This window comes from Leptidea sinapis, chromosome 32 (assembly GCF_905404315.1).
Source record: "Leptidea sinapis chromosome 32, ilLepSina1.1, whole genome shotgun sequence".
In the NCBI taxonomy this organism is placed as follows: Eukaryota; Metazoa; Arthropoda; class Insecta; order Lepidoptera; family Pieridae; genus Leptidea; species Leptidea sinapis.
Window position 1 is genome coordinate 5,639,086 of NC_066296.1, and position 24,969 is coordinate 5,664,054.

The 24,969-nt window shown below is 37.6% G+C and overlaps 2 protein-coding genes across 4 annotated transcripts; one reads left to right on the top strand and one right to left on the bottom strand.

The window, feature by feature from the left end:
- The first annotated feature begins 1,472 nt into the window (after positions 1-1,472).
- LOC126974472 (uncharacterized) lies at positions 1,473-8,072 on the top strand. 2 transcript variants are annotated; one of them, XM_050821981.1, is made up of 3 exons: positions 1,473-1,516; positions 5,594-5,669; positions 6,999-8,072. In XM_050821981.1, the coding sequence occupies exons 2-3, from the start codon at positions 5,597-5,599 to the stop codon at positions 7,745-7,747; spliced, it is 822 nt and encodes a 273-aa protein (XP_050677938.1). In that variant the 5' UTR covers positions 1,473-1,516; positions 5,594-5,596; the 3' UTR covers positions 7,748-8,072. The 2 variants fall into 2 exon arrangements, with proteins under 2 accessions (XP_050677938.1, XP_050677937.1); XM_050821980.1 differs by having other exon boundaries at positions 1,484-1,516; positions 5,591-5,669.
- Positions 8,073-8,724: 652 nt separating this feature from the next.
- LOC126974492 (putative uncharacterized protein DDB_G0279653) lies at positions 8,725-24,653 on the bottom strand. Of its 2 annotated transcripts, none has more exons than XM_050822006.1 (4): positions 24,513-24,653; positions 11,393-11,535; positions 9,673-9,810; positions 8,725-9,362 (listed from the first exon to the last, which is right to left on the bottom strand). In XM_050822006.1, the coding sequence occupies exons 1-4, from the start codon at positions 24,513-24,515 to the stop codon at positions 9,035-9,037; spliced, it is 612 nt and encodes a 203-aa protein (XP_050677963.1). In that variant the 5' UTR covers positions 24,516-24,653; the 3' UTR covers positions 8,725-9,034. The 2 variants fall into 2 exon arrangements, with proteins under 2 accessions (XP_050677963.1, XP_050677965.1); XM_050822008.1 differs by lacking the exon at positions 24,513-24,653 and adding an exon at positions 17,474-17,628.
- Positions 24,654-24,969: the final 316 nt, after the last annotated feature.

The window sequence follows — 24,969 nt, forward strand, 5'->3', positions numbered from 1 at the left end:
AATTAATATCAGATGTTTTTTCTGAACCCCGTTATAATTTTCGCACAGTGTCCGGACTCCACCAAAACCTACTTGTCGACCTCTGGTCTATGTACATCAAAGTCCAGGATGGATAGATATATTATGTCCATTTCTTAGGGATAACCGACCATAATAATTTTATAATTTTTGACAAAAAGTCTGTCCGGGCAGCTAGTTACTACTGAAAGTATATTTTCGATAACAGAATAGTTAGGTGGGGGAATATTTTGTGAATGCTGATTAAGAGTAAATAAAACATTTTTCAGTAAATATTCCGGTAAGAGGAAAATAAGTTGGGTACAATGTTGGTATGAATAAATTTTAAAATCCAGTATTAAAATATTCAACAGTAACATTTGCGTTTCTCACTGAAACACTGTTTATTTTGTTTAGTGTAAAGCTAATGGAATCAAATTCAAATTCAAATATTTTTATTCAAAACAGGATTTAAAATCACTTATTGAACGTCACTACACAAAACTACCACCCATTCAAAAGAGACTGCCTCAGATCTGAGAAGAATGGGCGCACGAAACTCAGCGGGTTTTTTTTTAATATAAAATATGGATTACAATGTGATATCGTACAATAAACATTTATAATTAAAGAGCCTGAGGGTGTTCGCTTTATTCCCAGTCCGTGGTGTTATTAAGAAAATCGTTTATGCTATAATAACCTTTCCCACACAAACGTTTTTTAACAATTCTTTTAAATTTCGTAACACATTTGTGTTGTACATTTTCTGGGATCATATTGTAGAAGCATATACATCGCCCAACAAAAGACTTACTAACTCGACCCAACCGAGTAGTAGGCATAACAAGTTTATGTTTGTTCCTCGTGTTAACATTATGAATGTCACAGTTTCTAGAAAATTCCTCAATGTGCTTATGAACATACAGAACATTATCAAAAATGTATTGAGAAGCAACAGTCAAAATGTTTATTTCTTTAAACTTTTCTCTTAATGATTCTTTAGGGCCTTGGTTATAAATCGCGCGAATAGCCCTCTTCTGCAGCACAAATATTTTATTAATATCGGCCGTACTGCCCCATAACAATATCCTAAACTGTCGTAAAATTAAAATATAAAAATCTCTGTCAGAACAAATAGTGTAAAATGATTCATATTATGTATAAAATTAATATTTTTTCAATGAGTACAACAATAATAACCTCATAACACAATAATATATAGGTACCTACAACTTGTTGACATCGCTGTACTTTGCTAGAAGTTCATCTCGATACCGACAGTCTCGTCTCGAGTCTCGACCGCTCCAACACTTCGTAGTTCCTCGATATTCTAACTGGCACCTTTCAAACTACTTACTGCCTATTACGTTCGATGACTTGTATTTTCACCGCGGTATGCACCCGGCTCCACTCTCCGCAAGTACACAGAGCTTATAAAGTAAGTCGCGACATTACGCATACTTTCATTATCAATACACCAGTTTAGAAGAAAGTGTGTGTTTGCGCAATATTAGCCCAGGTAAGGACAGTTTCTTTGATATCAAACCGCAATATTCAAAAAATATTATATCGAAATACTGTTAACTATATTTATACTTGCTGTGATTAGCTTTTCTTTCATTCATTTGTAATGTATTTTTAACTGTTTGCATTTCATTTTATAATTTGTAAAGTAGATGCTAATTAAATTTAAGTATAAAAACTGTGATGTGTATACAAGTTGATATATGATTATAATATAGTAACATTTAACAGTATAGTTTTAATATAGGTATTTATTTTTAATCGACTCATTTTTATTCACTTTTCAATTCAAGTACCTACGTAAGGACTTATACTCAAATGAAACATATAACAATAATAATAAAGCGCTTTAATTTTCTTAACTAACATAACATAAAAAATAAAAACATACATTTACATAGTTAAGGCCTCTGGTGGGTATAATAGGCCTCCTCTAACAATGTCCAGGTTATTGTTGACTTCACTTTCTGAGTCCAGTTTTCTCCAGCAATAATTTTAATGATCTCAACAACCCATCGTTCTTTAGGACGCCTCTAGCTCTCTTGCCTCGAGGTCCAGACCAATTGGTGACCAGCTTTGTCCACCGTCCATCTGTTGATCTGGCCGCATGACCAGCCCATTTCCACTTCAGTCTTTTCATATGCTGAAGGGCATCTATCACTTTCGTTTTATTGCGGATGTTTTCTGATTTTTGCTGCTTCTTACCATAAAGTCTTTCCATTCAACTTATAATTAATTATTAATCGTAGTGTTTTCTTAGGATCAGATCATCATCTATTTAAATCTGTTTTATGCAACCTTCTGCTCCGGTGATATTGTCCAATAAGTATTATCTCTGCGCTTTTGTAGGAAGTTTTGAACTACAACCATACTCAGTATTTTAAACGTGCGTTTTCTACAATTTGACGTCTAATTAAAAATTTCGGTTGTTGAACTTCGCAAACCAGTTTGCAATTTATATATGAGAATTTTTTCTCAATTTCCACAATTTTGATAATCGATACCAGCTTTATAGCAAGGACTGTCAATTCTTTGGTATCTTGGGTTCAAAGATCAACTATTTCGATAATTTTATAATTATAGGATATATAAAAATATATCGTCTGGATGGACATTAAATTGTACTATCCCCTTATAGAGACAAATTCAAAGGGCAATTGACGACGTGCTTTCACAGATCCCCTCCGCTGAAATTGCAGTCTTGGGTGCTTTTATCGGGCACAATGCCGAATCCTCTTCCTAATTCCTCTCTCGGGAAATCGTCGACCAGTTCCGGGAGAAACTTACTACAAAGCTGTAGAATGAGCTTCCTTGTGCGGTGTTTTCGGGACGATACGACATGGGTACCTTCAAAAAGAGCGCGTACACCTTCCTTAAAGGTCGGTTTGGTATTGCAAGAGAATGTGGCGGCGGTGATCACTTAACACTAGGTGACCCGTACGCTCGTTTGTCCTCATTTTCCATAAAAAAACAAAAAAGAATTATTATGTCAGAATTAATGATGATATGATATGTGATGATACGCTGAGCTAAGATGATAATGTCAGAACTGGAAAAGTTAATTCTGAAGGATTAGGGAAAGTTATATTTATTATACACAATTAAACCTTCTCAATCTTCGTTTGGAGTTAAATATAACTCCAATAAGAGAGAGAGAAATAATCTCTTTACAAACTAACACTAGGTATATTCACCTACTTCTGAATATCTACTGCATCTTAAACATGTATTATAAATTTACTGAACCTAAACCAAAGATGTTATAATAAAAAAATTATCAGTACATATTATAAAACAAAGTCCTCCGCAGCTTCTGTCTGTCTGTCTGTTCGCGATAAACTCAAAAACTACTGCACCGATTTTCAAGCTGTTTTCTCCAATGGATAGTATGGTCCTTGAGGGAGGCTTAAGTATATAATTTGTTAAATTTTGGTTTACATATTTGTATAAATTAACGATATATTTTGGAGGTGTCGGAAAAAAATAAGCCGTCTGGGGTCTTTCAACAAAAATGCTGTCTAAAACCCTTAAAAAGATATAACAAAATAATGTATGGTGGAATTGTGTATCTTATCTACAGAAAAGTCCGCGATAGTATATTTATAATAATGTCGGTTTTCTTCTATTGACAGAACAGCGTCTGCCAGGTCAGCTAGTTATATTAAAACATGTTAATGTATAATGTGTTCCTTTATTAACTCAAACTCACAGATTGTTACATTATCATGAAGTTGATGTTCCTTAAAAATAAAAACGCCCTTTATCCAGATCTCTTGATTTCAGGATATCACTGAGTTCAGTGTCCCTCTTAGCAAAGGCTTCCTCTAACAGTTTCGCTTGAACTCTATCCATAGCAACTCGTTTTCAATTCGCACCAACTGTGAGCGTATGATCCGACCGTTTGTGCTGCGTGCTTTTACTTCTTTTACCATCTCTCACCAATTTGCTCCACTGCTATCTGTCCATCCCCTACTTAGCTGATCTGTTTTTGATAGTTAACATCAGTTAGTTTTGTTCCTATCTTTTATTTATCTATTCCTTACTCTGTCGTGTTTACTTAAAGCTTATCATTGCTCCTTGCTCCATTGCCCTTTGAAAACATTATATCTTTTTTCCTTAGCTAATTTATACGTCTAGATAGTCTCTTGCTGTTAGACAAGTGATGGAAACAGGTCAGGCCAATATGAGTTTAGTGTGCGTAGTTTAGCTAAGTTTTACATTCGCGATTTGCATGGCGCTTTGTGTTAGTGCGCGTGAATTGCTCTCAATAGGAGTTAGTTTTTGACGTTTTCACAGCTCTTATAGTCTATCTAGACGTATATATTATCAAAGTTTTCTCGATGATGCATTGTAATTGAGCAGGTTTCACAATCATATATGATGCATAGAAGAATAATTGTATTGAAAACCTCCTGTTTTATAGCAATACCCAAATCTGTTTATTACAAGATCCAACAATGTTAGTAAAATTAGATATTAATCCTGGTGTTCTATAGCTCTTCTTACGTAACGTTGTTCCGTTTTACATCAATTTGATTGACAGATAAGCTATACTTACCTAGTAAATAATATTTTATGATCCGTGAAGATATTATCTTTCACTTTCTATAATATAAATAAGTAGCAGTGCACTGGTTTTTTATTCAATGAGATATCGAATGTTGAGGTTTCAACCGTTTCTCTACTTTTTAAATAACGTAATATGCGCTAGACCAGTGGTCAGCAAACTTATTAGCCAAAGAGTCAAATATGAACATGACAGCAATAAAGGAACCAAATCTGCTTGTTTAGTAAACTTACATTTATACATTATTTACACTAAATAAGTACTTAGTACACAAAATGTCATACTTAATAAACATTTATTAAGCGAACAATGTACTTGCATCTCCTTGGAAATTTGAGCGAATTTTAATTTATCAAAGTAAGATGTAATTTTTTTTCGACCAAGTTTTTTTTTAAGTAAACATATTATTTTGCCTTCCGTGGATATTCGTGCAAGAGCCGCAAGACTTATTGAATATGTGCTGTAAATAACAAGCACAAGAGGGATTTCCATTTTAATTGACGGGCATGGTGCATGTTTTTGGGGTCGGATAGTTAATCTAATATAGGCTATCTACATCAAACGTTACCCTAAAAACAGTTACCACATCCAATAATTCATTTAATAAAATTTATTGAATAATGCGTTACTTTGCGGAAATCCATAATTATACAAATGATTTAAGTCTTCTTTAGTGTTAATTGCGCCAATATTTGTTTTTAAAACAATTCGACACGTGTTTCGCCTCTACACGAGGCATCCTCAGGACGCGTGACTCGCCAAAATCTGGCACGAGACTCAAAGTCAAATTTAAAATTTCGTGTAGAGGCGAAACACGTGTCGAATTGTTTTAAAAACAAATATTGGCGGAATTAACACTAAAGAAGACTTAAATCATTTGTATAATTCATTTAATGTCAATGTCAATGGACTAGTGGAAGGGGGGGTCCCTTCCACTAGTCACAGTTACATAATTATTCATCCAACAAAACAATTTCTCAATACATATTTCGTATGTTTCAGCAGAAGATGGGTACAGTGTGGATTTTTCTACTCTGCCTGGTGTCTGCGATAAATGGAAGTGCAGTTACTAAGCCTTCTGGTAAGTATGAATGTTTTGGTCAACTGCCTCATTTTAATCGAAGATGGAAAAATCCAATGGACGGGTAGAGACCCATGTAAGTAGCAGAGGCTACTTACACTCAAGTGCTGTAAGACAACACTTAAGGAATACAGCAGTGCTATTCTCTTAATTTCAAAGTCGTTGACGTTAAGTTCAGATCCTATCCAGGTTTTGGTCTAGATTCGTATTCTCCTATTTTCCTAGAACGTTAGCTGAAGCTGAAACTATTACATATTCTTTACCATACATGCTTTGCACACGTTGTAAGCATGTTTTGTTTATATGAAAATAAGGGACGAGACGAGCAGGATGTTCAGCTGATGGTAATTGATACGCCCTGCCCAATACAATGCAGAGTCGCTCAGTATTCTTGAAAAACCCCAAAAATTCTGATTGGCACTACAACGTCGCTCGTCACCTTGAGACACAAGATGATAAGTCTTATTTGCCCATTAATTTTTCTAGCTACGGCGCCCTTCAGAAAAAACCCGAATACAGTAATACTTACACATTACTGCTTTACGACAGAAATAGGCGCCGTTGTGGTACCCTTTATCTAGCAGGCATCCTGCGCAAAGGAGCCACTGGTAAATGTTGGGAGAAAAGCCACTCTGATGTATTACAGTAACTTCAGGAATAACTTTTTTAACTAATTCTGTATGGTAATATTAAGTTTTATTATTTAATTTGTTCATAACTGACCTTAGGTGTATAATTATTATGATATATTTTATGTCTCCCTTAATATTAAGATAATTTAAATATTTTCTATCGCGTACCCTTTAACTATCTAAGCGTGTTCCCTTGATGTAAACTGGTGGTAAATAGAGTAATTTTGGATAAAATTACTTTCTCGGGCACTAGTCATGCAAATTAGCTTCTTAGGTTTAACTTCATTGATGTGTATATTATTCGAATATGCGCTGATTAATATAAAATGTTTATCAGAACAGATTGATATCTTGATAAATATTTAAAAATTTATTTTGTGCTGCTGCACCTGAAACTACCTTAACGTGTTAGTTAATAACTAAACATTCTTGAGTCACATTTACACAGCGTAATTGTGATTACAAAATAAGAAAGGATATTAATTTTCAAATGTCAGCAAACTTGCTTCAATTGTACCGATCATCCTCATTTTACAATTTATGTACCCCAAAGGAATAAGAAACAATTTGAATTACAAACGCCATATTGTAGTTCACGCCAATTCTGTTCCATTTTCAGTGGTCTTCATGTGGATAGTTTGTACACACTAGAACCAATCTCTTTAAACAAATGAAAAAACCATCATTAAACTTTCAGGTGTTGCACAGTTTTGGATGGATGACATGAAAGTGCTTGATCAACTGTATGGAAGAACATCAGACAAAGAAATATATGGAGAAACGCTACCTTTAAACTTTAATTATGGCATCGATCTCTCTAAAAACCTCAAGGCTGCAGCTTCTCACAAGAAAGAACGAATAGTTACTGACAGCAATGAAGAAATCGAATCTGATGAAACATATCCCTCATATTCAAATGGCAATCGTTATGCCAACCAGTTTATTAAACTTAAAAATGATAAAGCAAAGAAAACTCGACTACATTTCTTAGGTTTACAAAACTTCAAGCCTATCAGCCAAGCTAGTGATCCGGAAACGTATAGTTATCTGAAGCATTTAGAAGAGTCAGATCAACAAAATCTTGATTCTGTTGAAAGTCAGACTGGATTCAAGCCCTACGCTGGAAATTTAGAAGAAGAAGAAGCATATAAAAGCATTCAAGATATTTTAGAAGCACACGAAGCCAACAAAGGACGAAAGAAGGAGAAATTAAAAGATTATTCAGATAAATATATAAGATACGGAACAGCTAAAGAGGATGATGACGATAGCGGCAAATATTATCGGTATGCCGCTAAAGCTCCTACCAAGAATGTTAAATACCTTAATAACAATAGAATTAATTCAAGATGTCGTTCGGGAAGATGTAGGAAGAGGTATAACGGTGCACATAGAATAAGTACGAGACCTTACATTCGTAAAATAAAACATTACAGATATTCATAATGAACAAAGTAAATGTTATCCTACGCTTCCCACAAACAATGGATTGCAAATTTTGTTACTGATAGATATAACGTTTGTTACCATTGAATTGTTGTTTATTTAAATAGATATGATGTAATGTAGTATGTATGATAGGCCTAGAGTAAGACTTAGACAAGGTTTAAGAGATAATTGTAATATTTTGCTTCCAATTGTTATTGAAAAGTGAGTGTTTTTCTTTTGTAAAGCTAAAATTCAATTGAAAATCAAGACAGTACATTGTCTGCATAGTAAGAAGTTCAAAGTAATCAATGGGTGCAATAAACTTAGCCATAAGATTAATTAGTTTGTGATTATTTATTATATTAAATCTTTTGAAAAGATTTTTCTTGGTTTTCTTAAAATCCAAATCAACTGCTACAATTAAATGGTTTTTTTATGACAATAAGGGATGAGACGAACAGGACGTTCAGGTTCAATGCAGTGCCGCTCAGGATTCTTGAAAAACCCAAAAATTCTAAGCGGAGCGCACTACAAATGCGCACGTCTCCTTGGACATAAGATGTTAAGTCTCATTTTCCCAGTAATTCCACTAGATCCGGCGCCTTTCATACCGAAACACAATAATGTTTACACTTTACTGCTTCACGGCAGAAATAGGCACCGTTGTGGTACCCATAATCTAGCCGGCATCCTGTGCAAAGGAGCCTCCCACTGGTAAAGTACACAGTTCTCACAGAACTACTAAAGCTTGGATGATAAATGTAAAAAATTCTAGATGAAGGTATAGTTTGCATGACATGCGTTACTTACCTTCACGCATCATACCTCTTTTCCAATGACTCGGAGTCCTTTAGTTGCTTCGGCTAAACGCTATAGGTAACAAAAATTGCTATGGCTACTGCTACGGTTATGTTGTTCAGCAAAACTATACGTAGTAATTCATGCTATCGTCAAGGTGCATATTTAAAACAATGAATTATTAATAAAACTCATAATAATCCTATATTTATATTAAACATTTACAATATTATTGCATTTCCACTCATAGTCCCAGCCATATGTCTTCGCACCTAACCCTTGCATGTATGGTACAAGTAGATAACAAAAGAAGAATAAGCCTGAACTTTGGAACATTGTCATTGGAGTAAACATCTTTGCGTCCTCGATGTTTAATACAAGACAATATTTTATAAACAGCATTAAGTTGACCAGCTTTCGATTCATGAATCGAATCACGAATCGAGTAGCTAGAAATGCTGCGACGGTTGAAAATGTCATTATTTAGGTAGTATTTACAGGTAATATTTAATAAATGAAGTTAGGGTTGGTATCGCTCTGGCGGCCCTGGTTTGCCACAGGGTTAGCCAGAGCTCTGGTCTTCTTCTTGTTATCTTCAATTCTCTGCAGCAAGAATGAAGGTGCAGCGCCGTTCGGCTGGTTCTTTTGGATCTCAGCCTGCCTCGGAAGTTCATTCTGGGTCTGGATTTGCTGTTGAGTCTGCGCCTGGCTGTTATTTTGATTCTGGGTTTGGTTTTGGTGTTTACCCGGGTCTTGCCCATGGAGTTGGTTCTGGCGTTGCTGTCTGTCGTCAATCTTGCGGCACAACTCCTCTACGAACTGCCCACCCTTCTGCCTGAATAAATGCACAATTTGTAAAACTAACAATGAATAAACTCAATGCGTATAATGTACCCCTGATAAAAAATCATAATATTTCATTCAACATTTCGAATTGTATGATCCATTGATCATATTTTTAGGAACTTTACTAAAAGTAACACGTTTTTGAACTGATTGACAAGACTACAATAGATCTTCGAATTCATCTTCGATCAAATAATTATGTGCAATATCTTTTATGGGTTATTATATAAGGTTGAGATGTATGGAGTAAATCAACCCATCCTATCCCACTTAAACGGCTCCTTTCGCAAAGCACATACCGCTCAGTACCTCTTCCACTTTCGATGTCTTCCTCGGAGCCTTGATACATAGAGAACCCTCGGCGAGCCAACTCCTCATCAGGAGTCAGGCCAGGGTTATTGAAAGCATGGTGGGCATCTGTACTCATCTGCAGCTTCCTGGATAATTAAAAAAATATTTGCTTCAGTTTAAGTGGAAGTATCTGTTTTTGGATATCTTCAATAAATGATTTGATGATATGTTAAAGGCACTCATAGTATGTTTAAGTTAGAGGTACTTTCTCATATAATATATTACTCAATTAAAGAGGAGTTAGAAAGACGAATACGAAATATAAACATTAGTATTGTATAAAATAGGTATACTTGCTAATGCCCGCGCTTCACCGCGTAGATAAAGAGTTTTTAAAAATAAGCAAGTTTGGAATCGAAGATTATCTCATGTCCTATTCCAGTTCCCGTTATCAACATATTATATGAATCTTATTTCGAAGAAGATTGCTAAGCCAACTAAACCTACTATTGGAATAGTTATAGCTCATGGACGTGAATTTCATATTTTCACAAATCCCGCGGTAACCATGGATTTTTCCGATATAAAATGTAGCCTATGTCCTTTCCCAAGCTCTAGTCTATCGCTGTACCAAATTTTATTAAAATCGCTTCTGTAGCTCCGGCGTAAAAGCGGAACAAACGAACATACATTCACATTTACAATATTAGCATGGATAATATTGTATGTATAACTTCTTCAAATTCTCTTTCAAATGTTATTTTGGTTATTGGGGTGTCAAGATCCAAAAAACATTTCAGTGTCACCAGAATACTATAATGTAAGTCCTATTGCGTATAAATTTCGCTTCTGTACCAATATGTTTTAATAAAATAAAATTACATCCCAAATATTATAAGTATAACATACAATAAGGGAAAACTGATACAAATTTCAAGAAACATAAATATAAAGCACGTAAAGATAAGCTATCCACTACATATACTGGCGGATCATGAGATACTTTGGCCACATTGCACGACGCGGTGCTGATAACCTAGAACGTCTGATGGTCACCGGGAAAATTGAGGGGAAGAGACCAAGAGGCCCACGACGCTGGTCTGACCAAATATCCGAGCAGACTAACCAACCCATTAGCATCGCACTCCACCATGCGACAGACCGTAACAGATGGCGGAAAGCTGTAGACGAACTTAGCGGAATCACGATCCTCAGCAATGAGGGAACGACTGTGAAGAAGTGAAGAAGAAAGATAAGCTAAGTCTCTTACAGGCGCAGAGTGTCTAAAACTAGGCGTCGAAAACTACAAAAACTATTAGAAATAATATCTATACAGTTATTGATATTTGCTAAGTCATTATATGAACGAGATAATCTATTAACTGGTGCATTACGCGATGTCCACAACCGAGAAGTTGAAACAAAGAAAGTCCTTACATTTCTAGTCCTACAAGGATTACAGTATAGAGAAAACCTGGACATCAGTTTAGTATGAATATGATGATTTACAACTTTCAATCGATTAATTAACGGCGCATTTCAAGTGAGTCTAGATTAGAATATTTTAATCTAGCCTCATAACAGTGATTTTCTAAGTGTGAAACGGTTACACAAAATTCTCAAAAAACGTTTCTGAACATTTTCCACGGTATCAATGTGGTTTTGATAAAAAGGTGACCATGCTATTGAACCAATTGTTTGTCCAAGGTAGATGTAAAAATAACTTACTGCACCCGAAGTCGTCCGGAGTTCATAAGGTCTTGGACCTTCCTGCGCAGGCTGGCAATTTGCGTGCACAAAATGATGCATATCAGCATCAACACCAGCCAGGCCCCGCCGAACACGCTCACTATTATGATCGTCTCCGATTCCTGACCAACAAACATCAAATCAAATCAAGGCAGAAAAGAACGAGCAAGAAACTCTTACGTTGCTCTTTTCAAAACAGATTAGGTATTACCAGTTCATATTTTCAATGCAATTTACAAATCATTTCAATTACAATATATTATGCAAAGTGATGCAACAAAAATACCCAAACATCAAATACTAAATGCCTTACACGAGTAATTAAAAAAAAGTAAATTAATATTTAAAAACACAAGAGTTATTGAGTACATACATAATATAGTATCTACAATACAGTAAATGCATCAATCCATACACACCGTAAATAAATAAAGGCATTATGCGAGCCTTTAGTTAGCTATTATTAAAAAAATATAATTACTTTAATTTTAAAATAATTAAATAAAATAAATAATAAAAAATGAAGCAGACTTCTCGGTAACAGGATAATAAGCCACAACAAATAGCGCCTGTTCACGAGAGCATGACGCATGGTCAGCCATCACCTCCCTCGACCATATTTTAGGGAAGGAAACGACCCGCCCCGCGTCACTGCCACAAGCAGTGGCATCAACATAAACCAATTCAAGTACTGAACATCCAACAGCAACATCCTCTGTGATTTTTTTTTTTATGGAATAGGAGGACAAACGAGCGTACGGGTCACCTGGTGTTAAGTGATCACCGCCGCCCACACTCTCCTGCAACACCAGAGGAATCACAAGAGCGTTGCCGGCCTTTAAGGAAGGTGTAGGTTTTTAAGGTTTCTTGAAGGTACCCATGTCGTATCGTCCCGAAAACACCGCACAAGGAAGCTCATTCCACAGCTACACACTATACTACCACACACGAGGAAGAAAGCTCCTTGAAAACTGTGGAGGACCGCCACACATCCAGATGGTGGGGATGATATCGTAACTTGTGGCGTGTCGTGCGAAGGTGAAATTCGGCGGCAGGAATCAGATTGAACAGCTCTTCGGAACACTCCCCGTGATAAATGCGGTAGAAGACACACAATGAAGCGACGTCTCTACGCAACGCCAAGTGATCCAGCCGTTCACAGAGTACTGGGTCCCCGACAATTCGAGCTGCTCTGCGTTGCACGCGGTCAAATGGATCGAGCTGATACTGGGGTGCGCCAGACCAGAGATGACAGCAATACTCCATGTGAGGCCGGACCTGCGCTTTGTAGAGCGCTAGAATGTAGGCCGGCTTGAAGTATTGCCGTGCTCTATTTATGACGCCCAGTTTCTTTGAAGCCAGTTTGGCTTTGCCCTCCAGATGGCCACGGAATTGGCAATTGCTCGAGATTTCGAGACCCAGTATTCCGATACTAGGCGAGGCTTTAAGGGAAGTGTTCTCGAAGAGCGGTGATACGGCAAATGGGGTTTTTTTAGTGGTAAACGCGCAAACTTGAGTCTTCTGGGGGTTAAATTGGACAAGGTTCAACTTACCCCATTCCGCGACCTTCTCGAGAGAGGACTCGATAGAAGACACAAGTTTCTCCCGGCACTGGTCGACGTTTTCCCGAGAGAGACCTGCATGGCCCGTGTATACGGCATCACCAGTGCTGTCGTCTGCATAGCAATGCATGTTGGCGGTGTTTAACATATCGTTGATATGCAGAAGAAACAGCGTGGGAGATAGCACACAGCCTTGGGGCACTCCAGCGTTCACGGGCTTGGGATTCGAGCAATAACCGTCGATAACGACCTGTATGCTGCGCCCAGTGAGGAAGCTGGAGGTCCACTTGCATAAGCTCTCGGGAAGCCCAAATGATGGAAGTTTTGCGAGGAGCGCCTTGTGCCATACACGATCAAAGGCCTTCGCTATATCCGGACCAACTGCCTGGCCTTCCCCCTTGCTTTCAATAGCCGCCGCCCATCTATGTGTTAGGTATACCAGAAGATCGCCAGTCGACCGACCATGGCGAAAGCCGTACTGCCGGTCGTTGATCAACTGGTGACCCTCAAGGTATACCAAGAGCTGGCGGTTAATTATGCTCTCCATGATTTTGGAGAGTAGGCAGGTAATAGCAATAGGCCTGTAGTTTGCCGGATCCGAACTGTCTCCTTTTTTTGGGATCGGATGTACAAGGGCTGACTTCCATGAATCAGGGACTACGCCTTTTGAATAAGAGTGCCGGAATAAACGCGTTAGCACCGGCGTCAACTCAGGGGCACACATTCTAAGCACGGTTGGAGAAATGCCATCCGGCCCGCTCGACTTCCTGACGTCCAACGAAAACAGAGCTCGCCTAACAGTTTTCTGTCGGAACTGTACTTCAAGCATGGAGCTCTGACACCGCGGGATGGTCGGCGGTGTTTTTCCGTTGTCGTCAAGAGTCGAGTTGGAGGCAAAAAGAGTGCACAGGAGATCGGCTTTCTCTTTTGCCGTATGAGCCAGGGTGTCATTCCTCAGGTGCAACGGCGGCATGGACGGCTGGTTGAGGTTACCAAGAGCAGCTTTCGACAACGACCAGAACTTGCGTGTTCCGGTCGGGTAACTGGAAAGCTGCTCGCCAATTTTGACGACGTGCTTCGATTTCGCACGGGCGATTTGCCGTTTAAAAAATCTGGAGGCACGGTTATATTTCCTCTTTAGAACTTTGTAGTTCGGATCCTTTGAGCCCAGCGCCGCAACCCAAGTTCGATACGCCTGTTTTTTGCAGTCAGATGCTGCTTTAACTGACGCATCGAACCAGGGCTGTGATCTGCCACCGATCGGTACTACAGAGCTTGGTATAAAAATATCCATGCCCTGCAGTATCACATCGGCTACTGCAACGGCGGAGGCACTAGGATCATCCGAAGGGAAACAAACCCCGCCCCAAGGGTAGGATGCAAAAAAGGAACGCATCCTATCCCAATCTGCTGACTTGTAGTGCCAAACGCGACGGGTCGCTGGTGGTCTGCGACGTTGGCGTCGGATAGGCACTACACTCCTGACCAGGCAATGGTCGGACGTTCCGAGAGGGGCGTCGACAGAGACCTGGTAACCATCGGGATGTGTAGTCAGCAGAAGATCTAATAAGGACGGCATGTGGCTATCCACATCCGGGAGCCGCGTCGGCGACTCAACCAATTGGGACAGACCATACGCCAATGCAAAATTATGCACAGATCGCCCTGCGTAGTCTGTGGTACGTGATCCAAGCCATTCGGCATTGTGCCCGTTGAAATCACCCAAGACTACGATTTCAGCGGAGGGGATCTGAGCAAGCACGTCATCAAATGCCGCTTGAACGCAGCCCATGAGGTGATCCGTTTCTGCGTTACCACTATGGGACCTGTAGACACACGCATAGATGCGGACGCGGTCCTCTAAATCTACGCGGAGCCAGAGAGAAGACAGGCCCCTACCCTCAAAATTGCCGAGACGGCGACAGCAGATATCCTCCCTAACGTACACACATACCCCGGCATGAGGCATGAAATTATGCTCAATTTTGTACCCGGGGTACGTTAAATATGACGTGTCGCTAGGTCGAGATATCTGCGTCTCCGTAAGGAAACACAAGGCCGGCTGCGCCGTCTCAAGGTGGTGGTGGACGGCGTTTAAGTTGGAGTGAATTCCCCGGATGTTACAAAAGTCCACATTAAGCGTGGAGCGGGGTGCCGTGGTGTTGCTGCCCTGTTTGTCCTGTGACATACGCGGTACTGTGCCCTCCCCAGAATACGAGGGGCAGCCCGAGCGCGAATGCTCGGGGAGGGATTCTCCGGCTCTACAAGAGCCGGTACCCTCCTGGGGTACTTTCTTTTTTAGGACCGCTCTCATATTTTGTTGGGGGTGGGGGGGGGAATGGCCTCCGGTCCTCGACACTAACCTATGCGAAACATAGCGGCACTAGGCCGCTACTTCACGCCGGTATTCTGTGCGAGTGTGGTAAGTAACCCGGATGAGTCTGGCCCGATTGTGCTGACGTCATAAGACAGCAGCGTGACTCTCCCACTTTCAAAAAGCCCGTAGTCGCCTCTTACGACACCCTTGGACCTGGGACTACCCTATTCTTTTTACGCCCCGGGGCAGCACAGGGCAAAAACTTTTTTTGGAAATAAGTGTTTTAATGTTTTAATGCAACCTGGGAGTTGAACGATATATACCAAAATTAACGAGAAGTGCGTACTCGAACGGGTAGCTTAGTTGGAAAGAGGGCTCGGACGGAAATCGAGAGGTCGCGGGTTCGAGTACCGCATTGTTCATTTTTGTTTTCAAATTTTATTTGTGCAAGTAATGCATCTAGCAGTGGTAGAGAAGTTTTAGTGCCTCGGTAGTCGGTACATTTATGTTTATTAACTGTCAATTGGTGAATTATCGCTGGTATGAAACCCAATTTATTGTTTAACTGTTCAGCATATCCACGTACATAAATATCGGAAGATGCTTTTGCTAATCAAAATGAACAAGGCTTTAAAAATTTCGTTGGATCGATTTTATCAAAGTCAAAGTCGAATATAGTATTCAAACAGGCCTAACCAATGCGCTTAGCATTGGAATCTTTACTATAAATACCAGTGGGGGGCTCCACCGGATGCCAGCTAGATTATGGGTTGGTACCCATTATCTAGCCGTGGTGTGGTCAACGGCGCCTATTTCTGCCGTGAAGCAGTACACTGTAAGCATTACTGTGCCTCGTTCTGAAGGGCACCGTAGCTAGTGAAATTACTGGGCAAATGCGACTTGACATCTTATGCCTCAAGGTGACGAGCGCAGTTGTGGTGCCGCTCCGAATTTTTGGGGTTTTCAAGAATCCTGAGCGGCACTGCATTGCAATGGGCAGGGCGTATCAATTACCAATTATCAGCTGAACGTCCTGGTCGTCTCGTCCATTATTATAATAAAAAAATTAGTAAAAACTAAACTGTATAAATACAAATTATCGTATACTAGATGCGTAGAACGTCACTTGAACGTTAAATACATCGTTTGTGTAAGGATGCTTCGTGAACATGATGGTCGTGATTACTGTTATTATTAGTTATCGCATCAAACAAATGGAATGATTTATAAACTATACTAGCTGACCCGACAGACACTATTCTGTCAATAGAAAAATAATATGATGTAAGTATTCGGCAATAATGTATTCTAAAGTATAATTTAGTCAAATTTTTTAAGGTATTTAAATGGATATAGTATGTTATGCTTAAGAGATAGACATATACCCTCCCGGACTTTTTTGTAGACCTATATAAAATACACAATTCGACAATACATTATTTTGTTTTATCTCAAAGCGTTTAAGCTAGCGTTTCCGTTGAAATCTCACAGACGGCTAATCTGTTTCCGACACCTCCAACAAAAGTCGTTAATGTATACAAAAATATACACAAAACCTTACAAAGTATATACTTAATCCTTCCTCGAGTACCACGCTATCCATTGGTGAAAACAGCATGAAAATCGGTGCAGTTAGTTTTTTTTTTATGGAATAGGACAAACGAGCGCACGGGTCACCTGGTGTTAAGTGATCACCGCCGCCGACAATCTCTTGCAACACCATACGAATCACAGGAGCGTTGGCGGCCTTTAAGGAAGGAGTATGCGCTTTTTTTGAAGGTACCCATGTCGTATCGTCGCGGAAACACCGCATAAGGAAGCTCATTCCACAGCTTTGTAGTGCGTGGAAGAAAGCTCCTTGAAAACCGCACTGTGGAGGACCGCCACACATGCAGATTTTGGGGATGATATCCTAACTTGTGGCGTATCGTGCGAAGGTGGAATTCGGCGGCAGGAATCAAGTCAAACAGCTTAGTTAGTTTTGAGTTTATCGCGAACAGACAGACAGACAGACGCTGCGGTTGGCTTTGTTTTATAATATGTAGTGATAACAGGTCGACCTGGTACCGCAAGCAACACTGCATGGATGAACAATCGTTGTCTTTGCACAAATGAAAGAAGGAGACGACCCGGCACACGACGCCGCGATTTGTTAAAGAAATAAACAGAAAATATTCTTACCATAGCATCCGTAAATCAAACTTCTATTAATGCATGTCCGAACTACAAGACTTCAGTTAGTGTTCCAATAATTAATGTTCAAAGTGTTTTTAAATATAATTAATAGTTATGTTGTAATTTACATTACAGTATTGGTTTAGATCGTCGATATCTCTTGTTGTGACATATTCGTACAAATACCTAGTTAATATTGAAATAGAATCTAGTTTTCGTTATCGGCGCGTTATCTAGTAACGCATTCGATTCGATGTGTGACACACCGATAGATAAAACTAAGACGCAATATGGACGCATTAGAAACTTACAATATACTAGTCTATACATAAAGCGTCAGAAAGAGAAGTAGATCTCTAACAGAGATACAACAAGATAGATAAGGAAAGCGAATCTGTTGGTACTGTAACCGATTTTGATTGACAAGTCGTATACAGTCAGCCACGCTTGGCATTATAGTATAGGTAATATGCGGTAGAGTGGTTCCGCATCATGAGAAAACGCATTAATAGGCCTATTCAGCTATAACGCGTTTTTACGATCTCGTAATTCGTAATAATAATAATAATTAGTTGATATCACCATCCCGTGTGATGATAACCTTGTGAAAGCTGAAATATACAAATTGTCGAAGTACCTAGACTTAGCACACGAGGTTACTGACATGTGGGAAGTTGATTCAACAATAATTGTCCCAATAGTCGTTTCGGTTAACGGTCTTATAACAAAGAGCCTCGACCATCATCTCAAGAGGCGGCGGAATTTTCGTGAACCAACGCCGGCGGGACTCTATTTTTTATATTTATATTTGTAATAATGTTTTTTATAAATATGTTATATATAAAAATGTAGAAAATAAGATGAAATTGTAATAAAGAGTATAATAATAATAATTAATCACAATTCGTAACAAGTATTTCCAATTGGTTGCCTAGTTTTACTATTTTATTAAGGTTTTTAAAATAAAATAATTTAATGTTGTAATAACACAATTGACAGACGTGCAAAGGTACGTGAGGCTAATTATGAACTGTTCAAATCATTATTAATTTCACAGTACAGAAATGTGTAATTATAAAAGTCCCGCGTTATATGGGCGATGAAGATCGCGTATAATGGTACCGCGTAATAGTTATTACTGTATTAAACTAACTAACTCTAGGTAACGCACAAACTGACAAATCAAAATTGGTCACGCATCGGGCTGTCAGATCGTCTATACGTTATTACTCAAAGGCCTGCAACTCTCCTGTGATTCCTCTGGTAATGTGGCAATTAAAAAACTACGCCCAAGTGGATTTACTCGAGCCAGTCTCGAGCAATGTGTGACGTTAACGTGCCACATGTTCTGTTAAACCTTGCTAATAATTGAAACTAAAATGCCGGGTGGAATAGTAAAACTTTATAAAAATAATACTACAAGAAATAAGAAAGACACTTGGATCACATATCATCAGTAAATATTTTGTATTTTATTAATTTCAATTTTCAAATACTACATATTTTTATTAAAAAAGTTTAAGACTTTCTTGCGCTCGTTCTTCTCAGGTCTGAGGCAGTCTATTTTGAATGGGTGGTAGTTTTTGACGTTCAATAAGCGATTTTCAAATCTATTTTGACTAAACGTAGGAATGTAAATGTAAGGGGAGACTTAGAATTTCGTGTTGTTAAACGCATTTCGGATTAAGTGCTGTCCGAGAACGCCAATACTGACACAAAAACTTGAGTGCGCGTAATAACTCTTAACCCGCGCCCCCCGCCCTGTCAAGCCGCGCACTACGAGCGCAAATACGTAGTGTGAGACGGGACGTCACCGCGAACTCACTACACTAATGCTGATGACGGACCTCTGAATAGTCCGAGGCTAGGCAGTACTACCTTTACTATTACATATTCTTTGTCGGCACCAACACATACGGCCGAAATAGACATTTTGCGATGTTTTCGATGCGCAAACGACAAGCACGGCACGTCGGCGTTTATTGTCTATTTGTATCAGAGTAAACAAGAGCCCACTATTACTGTTTACTGGGCGGCAAGGTCTTAGAACGAAATAATAAATAAATATTGAAATAAAAAAAAGTGGGTTAATTGTGAAACATAAATCGGCAGCGGATTAGGCGAAAATATGTTGATTTCATGCCCTTAATTGCAAACCCATATGTCAGAAAAATAAAGACATAGAACCGTTTTATGATGATTTTAAGACCAATCTTTGGAGTTATTTCCTATCGAGTCGATCTTGTACAATAATTATGTATCGAGCACGGACTAGTAAAAAAATAAAGACTCCGTGTCACCTCACATAACAGTGTAGCACAAAAACAAGCCAATTAACGTGTAAATACATAGCCCCACGCACACACTTACACTACTACAGGCCGATAGGCGGCCATTATGAGAATTGTCATCGTCTGTGACAGATCCGTTTGCGTCTCAATAAAATATTTTGAAAAGTGCGTTGTGAAAAAGTGTAAAAACGATACTATATAAGTATTTGTGGCCACATATGATTATTTAAGGCAGAAAAAATTGTTTAACTAGTATCCCCCGTAACCGCACACACACTAGCATAACGGTGCTTCACTTGCTAATATCACGGCGCGGAGTCCTTCTTTTTTTACTCGTCCGTGGTATCGAGTCAGGCCACGGTCTTTGAAATATGATGAATAATAGTATGGTAACATATATGTATTAGAACAAATAGTTTGTCTTAAAAAACTCCTTAAATAACATCAATTTCAACAAAAATAGTTCTTGTCAGCCTCCTATTCATGTCTCACAAAAGTTTTAATAATAATTTATGTAAAGGGAGGGTGCAGAGTCAGGTCGAACGCTTATTACAATATTAATGATAACGTTAACAACATTATAATATGGAATTAAATACTTCTGTAGTTGTTAATTTTTTCATTTATATGTTTATGGCTCAACCTTGTACTACTTTACAAGATTGCATTATTTTTAAATTAATATATTATTTTCTTTATATATTTTTTTGTATAAGCTTCTGTGAAATCTGCATGTATTTATGTAATACTAGCTGACCCGACAGACGTTGTTCTGTATATAATAAATAAAATAATGTTTTTATATGATTTTGTCAATAATATGTCATAACATCAAAAATTACTTCGTAAAATATGCACCCTGCTGTCGTAATGAAATTGTTTCACAGCAGAACTTGCAAACCGTGCGTCAATAAATTCTCTCATAGAAATTATGTATGGACACATCAAAGGAAAAACAAATTTGTTGTTTTTATTTAATTTAGCAGCATTTTTCTATTTATTAACCTTTTAAACCTTCTTTGGACTTCCACAATTAATTTAAGACCAAAACTGGCCAAACTGGTTCAGCTGTTCTCGAGTTTTAGCGAGACTAACGAACAGCAACTCATTTTTATATATATAGATTTTAAGTCGTTGACGAGCAGTCTATTTGATTATATATAAAGTATTTTTGACTTTGACTGTATTTCACTGACCCTTATTAACCAGTTATGATGGTGGACAATACTCTCTTCTCACGCGGACAATACTGTTCTTAACCAGTTTGTTTAAGGAAACCCTTTTAATGAACTTAAATAACCAAAATAGTGGAGAAAACCTATGAAATCTTTTATAAGGTTCTCTTTGTCCTTAAATGTTAAACAGGTTGTTTTTCGGTTTCCAGCCCTGCCTTTATTACCTCCAAGCACGGACTAGTAAAAAAAAGAAGGACTCCGCGCCGTGATATTAGCATGTGAAGCACCTTTATGCTAGTGTGTGTGCGGTTACGAGGTATACCAGATACACAATTTTTTCTCACTTAAATAATCATATATTCACAAATACTTTTATAGTATTTTTTTTACACTTTTTCACAACGCACGACGTAATTTGTAAAATATTTTATTGTGACGCAAACTGATGTGTCGCAGACGATGGCAAATCTCATAATGGCGGCCGATCGGCTTGTATTAGTGTAAGTGTATGCGTGGGGCTATGTATTTACACGTTTACCAGCTTGTTTAGGTGCTTCACTCTTATATAAGGTGACACGGAGTCCTTCTTATTTTACTCGTCCGTGCCTCCAAGGTCCAATCAAAAACGCACAATACCTCAATACAGTGCTTTTTTTATTCTAATTCCTGTTAGTGTTTTGCGATCCCTACTTATAATATAAATATAATTATAAATGTGAATGTAATTTTGTTTGTTAAGCTTTCACACCTAGACCACCAAACCGATTTTGATGAAAATTATTACAGAGACAGACAAAGAGCTTGGGAAAGGACATAGGCTACCTTTTATCGCGAATAAAAGGCTTGGCGGAGTTGGGCGTGGAAATTTGTGTGAAAGTCTGTCATTATCGAAGATGAAAATTTGGATTTAGGCACTTGATAAGAAATAAATAAATATTTATTTTAGCGTTCTCAAAATTTTGACCCGTGTGGGGATGAAAAAGGGGGATGAAAGTTGTATAGCCGAAAGCTTATAAAATTGTATTGACCATAGCAGTTTGTTGTGTGTAATATTTGCAAAGTGAGTATATTAAAAAAAATGATGTCCAAAATAACTATTGCACGCCCATGAAGGCGCTATTAGTAAATAAGTGAATAAAACTGTTCACAATACAATAATCTAATTAACACTGTAGTTGTACTTAACAATACAATAATCTATCAAGTCATTGATAATGTATGTGACTTTAAATACTATTTTAACACCATGATTACAACACTATGATAACATTAACTTAAAACTATCATTACCTACGGGGATGTGTATCTAGAATACTGGCTAATTAATCTAATTCTAGTTACGATTATTGTAATTTTTGTAGTCGGTGTCAGCCAAGATAGGTTAGTTACTACATACACAGTTATAGGTGAGATGTGCTTGAGTCGTGAGCAGGCGAGAGGCGAGAGCGAGTCGCGGCGGAAGGACACCGATTCCAAAAATTACAATAATCGTAACTAGAATTAGATTGTATAAAAATATGAAATTATTTTTATACTTTTTAGTGCATATTATGTCTATTATTCTGGAATAGTGTTTTTGAAGTCGGTTGTTTTTTTTTTAAATTTTTTTTTAATAAAAATATTTGAATTTGAATGCAAGAAAAGAGAGACTAAAGTAAACCTAATCTCTTAAAATCAGTAGTCTCCCATTTACTTTTGTTCCGTTTTCTATATCCCTACTTTTAGCTTTAATGAAAAAAAAATGAGTTCATTAAAATCGAAACAAGGTTAGTCGGTTTGCAAATAGCAGATTTACTATGTAGTTTCTCAATAAAGACAAAAAAAATTAACGAAAAAACAACAGACTTCAAAAACACTTTTACTAAGCAATATATTTAATATGCACTAAAAAGTATTAAAATAATTGCGTATTTTTATACAACCTAATGACGCCTCCTCATGACTCAAGCACATCTCACCTATAACTATATAAGATGTTACAAACCTACCTTGGCTGACACCGACTCCAAAAATATCAATAATCGTAACTAGAATTATTAATTAACTAGATTGTATAATCTTAATATATATAAATCTCGTGTCACAATGTTTGTCCTCAATGGACTCCTAAACTAATGAACGGATTTCAATGGGGAATACTTCATGGAGTGCAGTTTAGTCCAACTTAAGACATAGGATAGTTTTTATTTCGATTTGGGACCCATAATTATTTTTATTTCCAATATTTGTTTTGTTTGGACATATTTTCTGTGAGAGTATTTTTGACGCGCGGTTTGACAGTTCTGCTGTGAAACAATTTCATTATAACAACAAGGAGCATATTATTATGTTACAATGAAAAATTATTGACAAATTCATCAAAAACGGTATTTTATTTATTATGTACAGAACAACGTCTGTCTGGGCAGCTAGTATATTATATATCATATTATATTATAATATGCAAAAACAAGTATAAAAGTAATTGCGTATTTTTATACAATAGATGTATCTATCTATTGTTTTGGAATAGTGTTTTCGAAGTCGGTTGCTTTTTTGTTAGTTTTTGTTAATTTTATTTTTATTTTTTGATATTTAGTGAATCTGCACAAAAGAGATTTGGCCGAGTATCGTTAATTGCTCCTAAGAATTGAAGATTTCCGCTATTTTGTCATGGATTCCATAATCAGAACCTAACCAAACTCTCACCAAACTACCTTTGCAGTATATCCTTTCCAACAAAAAGATAATCATCAAAATCTGTTGGCGCGAAATTGAGTTATTTGTAAATTTGTCGCGCACGTACTTATAGCAAATTTAAGACTTTGTTTTTCTTAAGGATGTCATTGTCAGATCTAGAACTAATTGCTATGGGGGGCAAACCACACGGGAAGCACCAGCTTCGGTCAAAAAAGAATTATCAAAATCGGTTCACACAATCGAAAGTTCTGAGGTAACAAACATAAAAAAAAACAAAAAGAAACCCCCTTTGAAGTCGATTAAAAAAGATTTTTTTTTCGAGTTAGGTAATACTTTGTACGTCATTTGCCAATATAAAAATAAAGACCCATATATAAACGGAGGAATACCTACTGTTACTTTATCTATCGTATATTATTGTAAATTCTAAAGCAAAATTGCTGAGCTTGTCGTTAATTCCATTTAATGTAGACAGCTTATTATTGTTTCTTATGATCAAAACTGAATCTGTCGATTCACTCCTTTTCTTGTACTATCTATCTATATATCATATAAATCTTATTTCCACCTATATATTGACTCATCACGATATCTCTAAGGCGTAGAGGCTTACCCCCTTATTCATAATGGTCCGCTAACTTTAAACAGCCGCTAAGGAGTGTTTTTTCTCATTCTGACTTAGGTCAATAGAAGAAGACAGACTGAGAATTAGCAATGCTTTAAGTTAGCAGACTATTATGAATAAGGGGGTTAAAGTCTGGTAGGAATATTCCTTTTCCCGAGTAGAGGTCAGTTAAGAATTAACGAAATTCCAACCGCAATAGTTTTTTTTTATTATGAGCAGAACAACGTATGTCGGGTCAGCTAGTAATAATAATATAAAGTTATGTGTAAACTTACCATGACTCGGCCGCAGCTATTCGTAACACATAGCTCACGCTCGATGCGGGACCGGTCGCACACTGCGCCGGTATCACACTCCTATCTTATCAGCTATCATGCGTATCTCCGATAACGACATCTCGGACTATTGCGGTTATCAGTCCAGGTAATTGAAAAACACATTCCCAACATTGTTTAAAGACTGTTTTAGAAAACTTCAAACACATTTAAATAGATGAGCGACGAGCGCATTTATTCTTTGATATCGCGGTCGAATGAAGTTTGTGTTATCTTAAAAATGCCGATTTATTTGTTCGGTACAACATATTTACTATTTACAAGTTTAATAAGGGGCACAATAGATATATAATTTTGATAACAACATACAATTTATATACCTACTAGCTGACCCGACGAACGTTGTTCTGTAGATAATAAGAAAAAACTGTATATAGAAATTTGCCAATAATATTCC

What these genes read in the sequence shown, in the direction of transcription:
- LOC126974492 (XM_050822006.1), bottom strand. An exon ending in TCCGGACGACTTCGGGTGCA is followed by an intron (nt 9,811 to 11,392) that starts GTAAGTTATTTT and finishes TTAATTATCCAG; the next exon opens with GAAGCTGCAGATGAGTACAG. An exon ending in AGTGGAAGAGGTACTGAGCG is followed by an intron (nt 9,363 to 9,672) that starts GTATGTGCTTTG and finishes GCATTTATTCAG; the next exon opens with GCAGAAGGGTGGGCAGTTCG.
- LOC126974472 (XM_050821981.1), top strand. Translation starts at nt 5,597, where the DNA reads ATGGGTACAGTGTGGATTTTTCTACTCTGCCTGGTGTCTGCGATAAAT. An exon ending in TGCAGTTACTAAGCCTTCTG is followed by an intron (nt 5,670 to 6,998) that starts GTAAGTATGAAT and finishes TTAAACTTTCAG; the next exon opens with GTGTTGCACAGTTTTGGATG.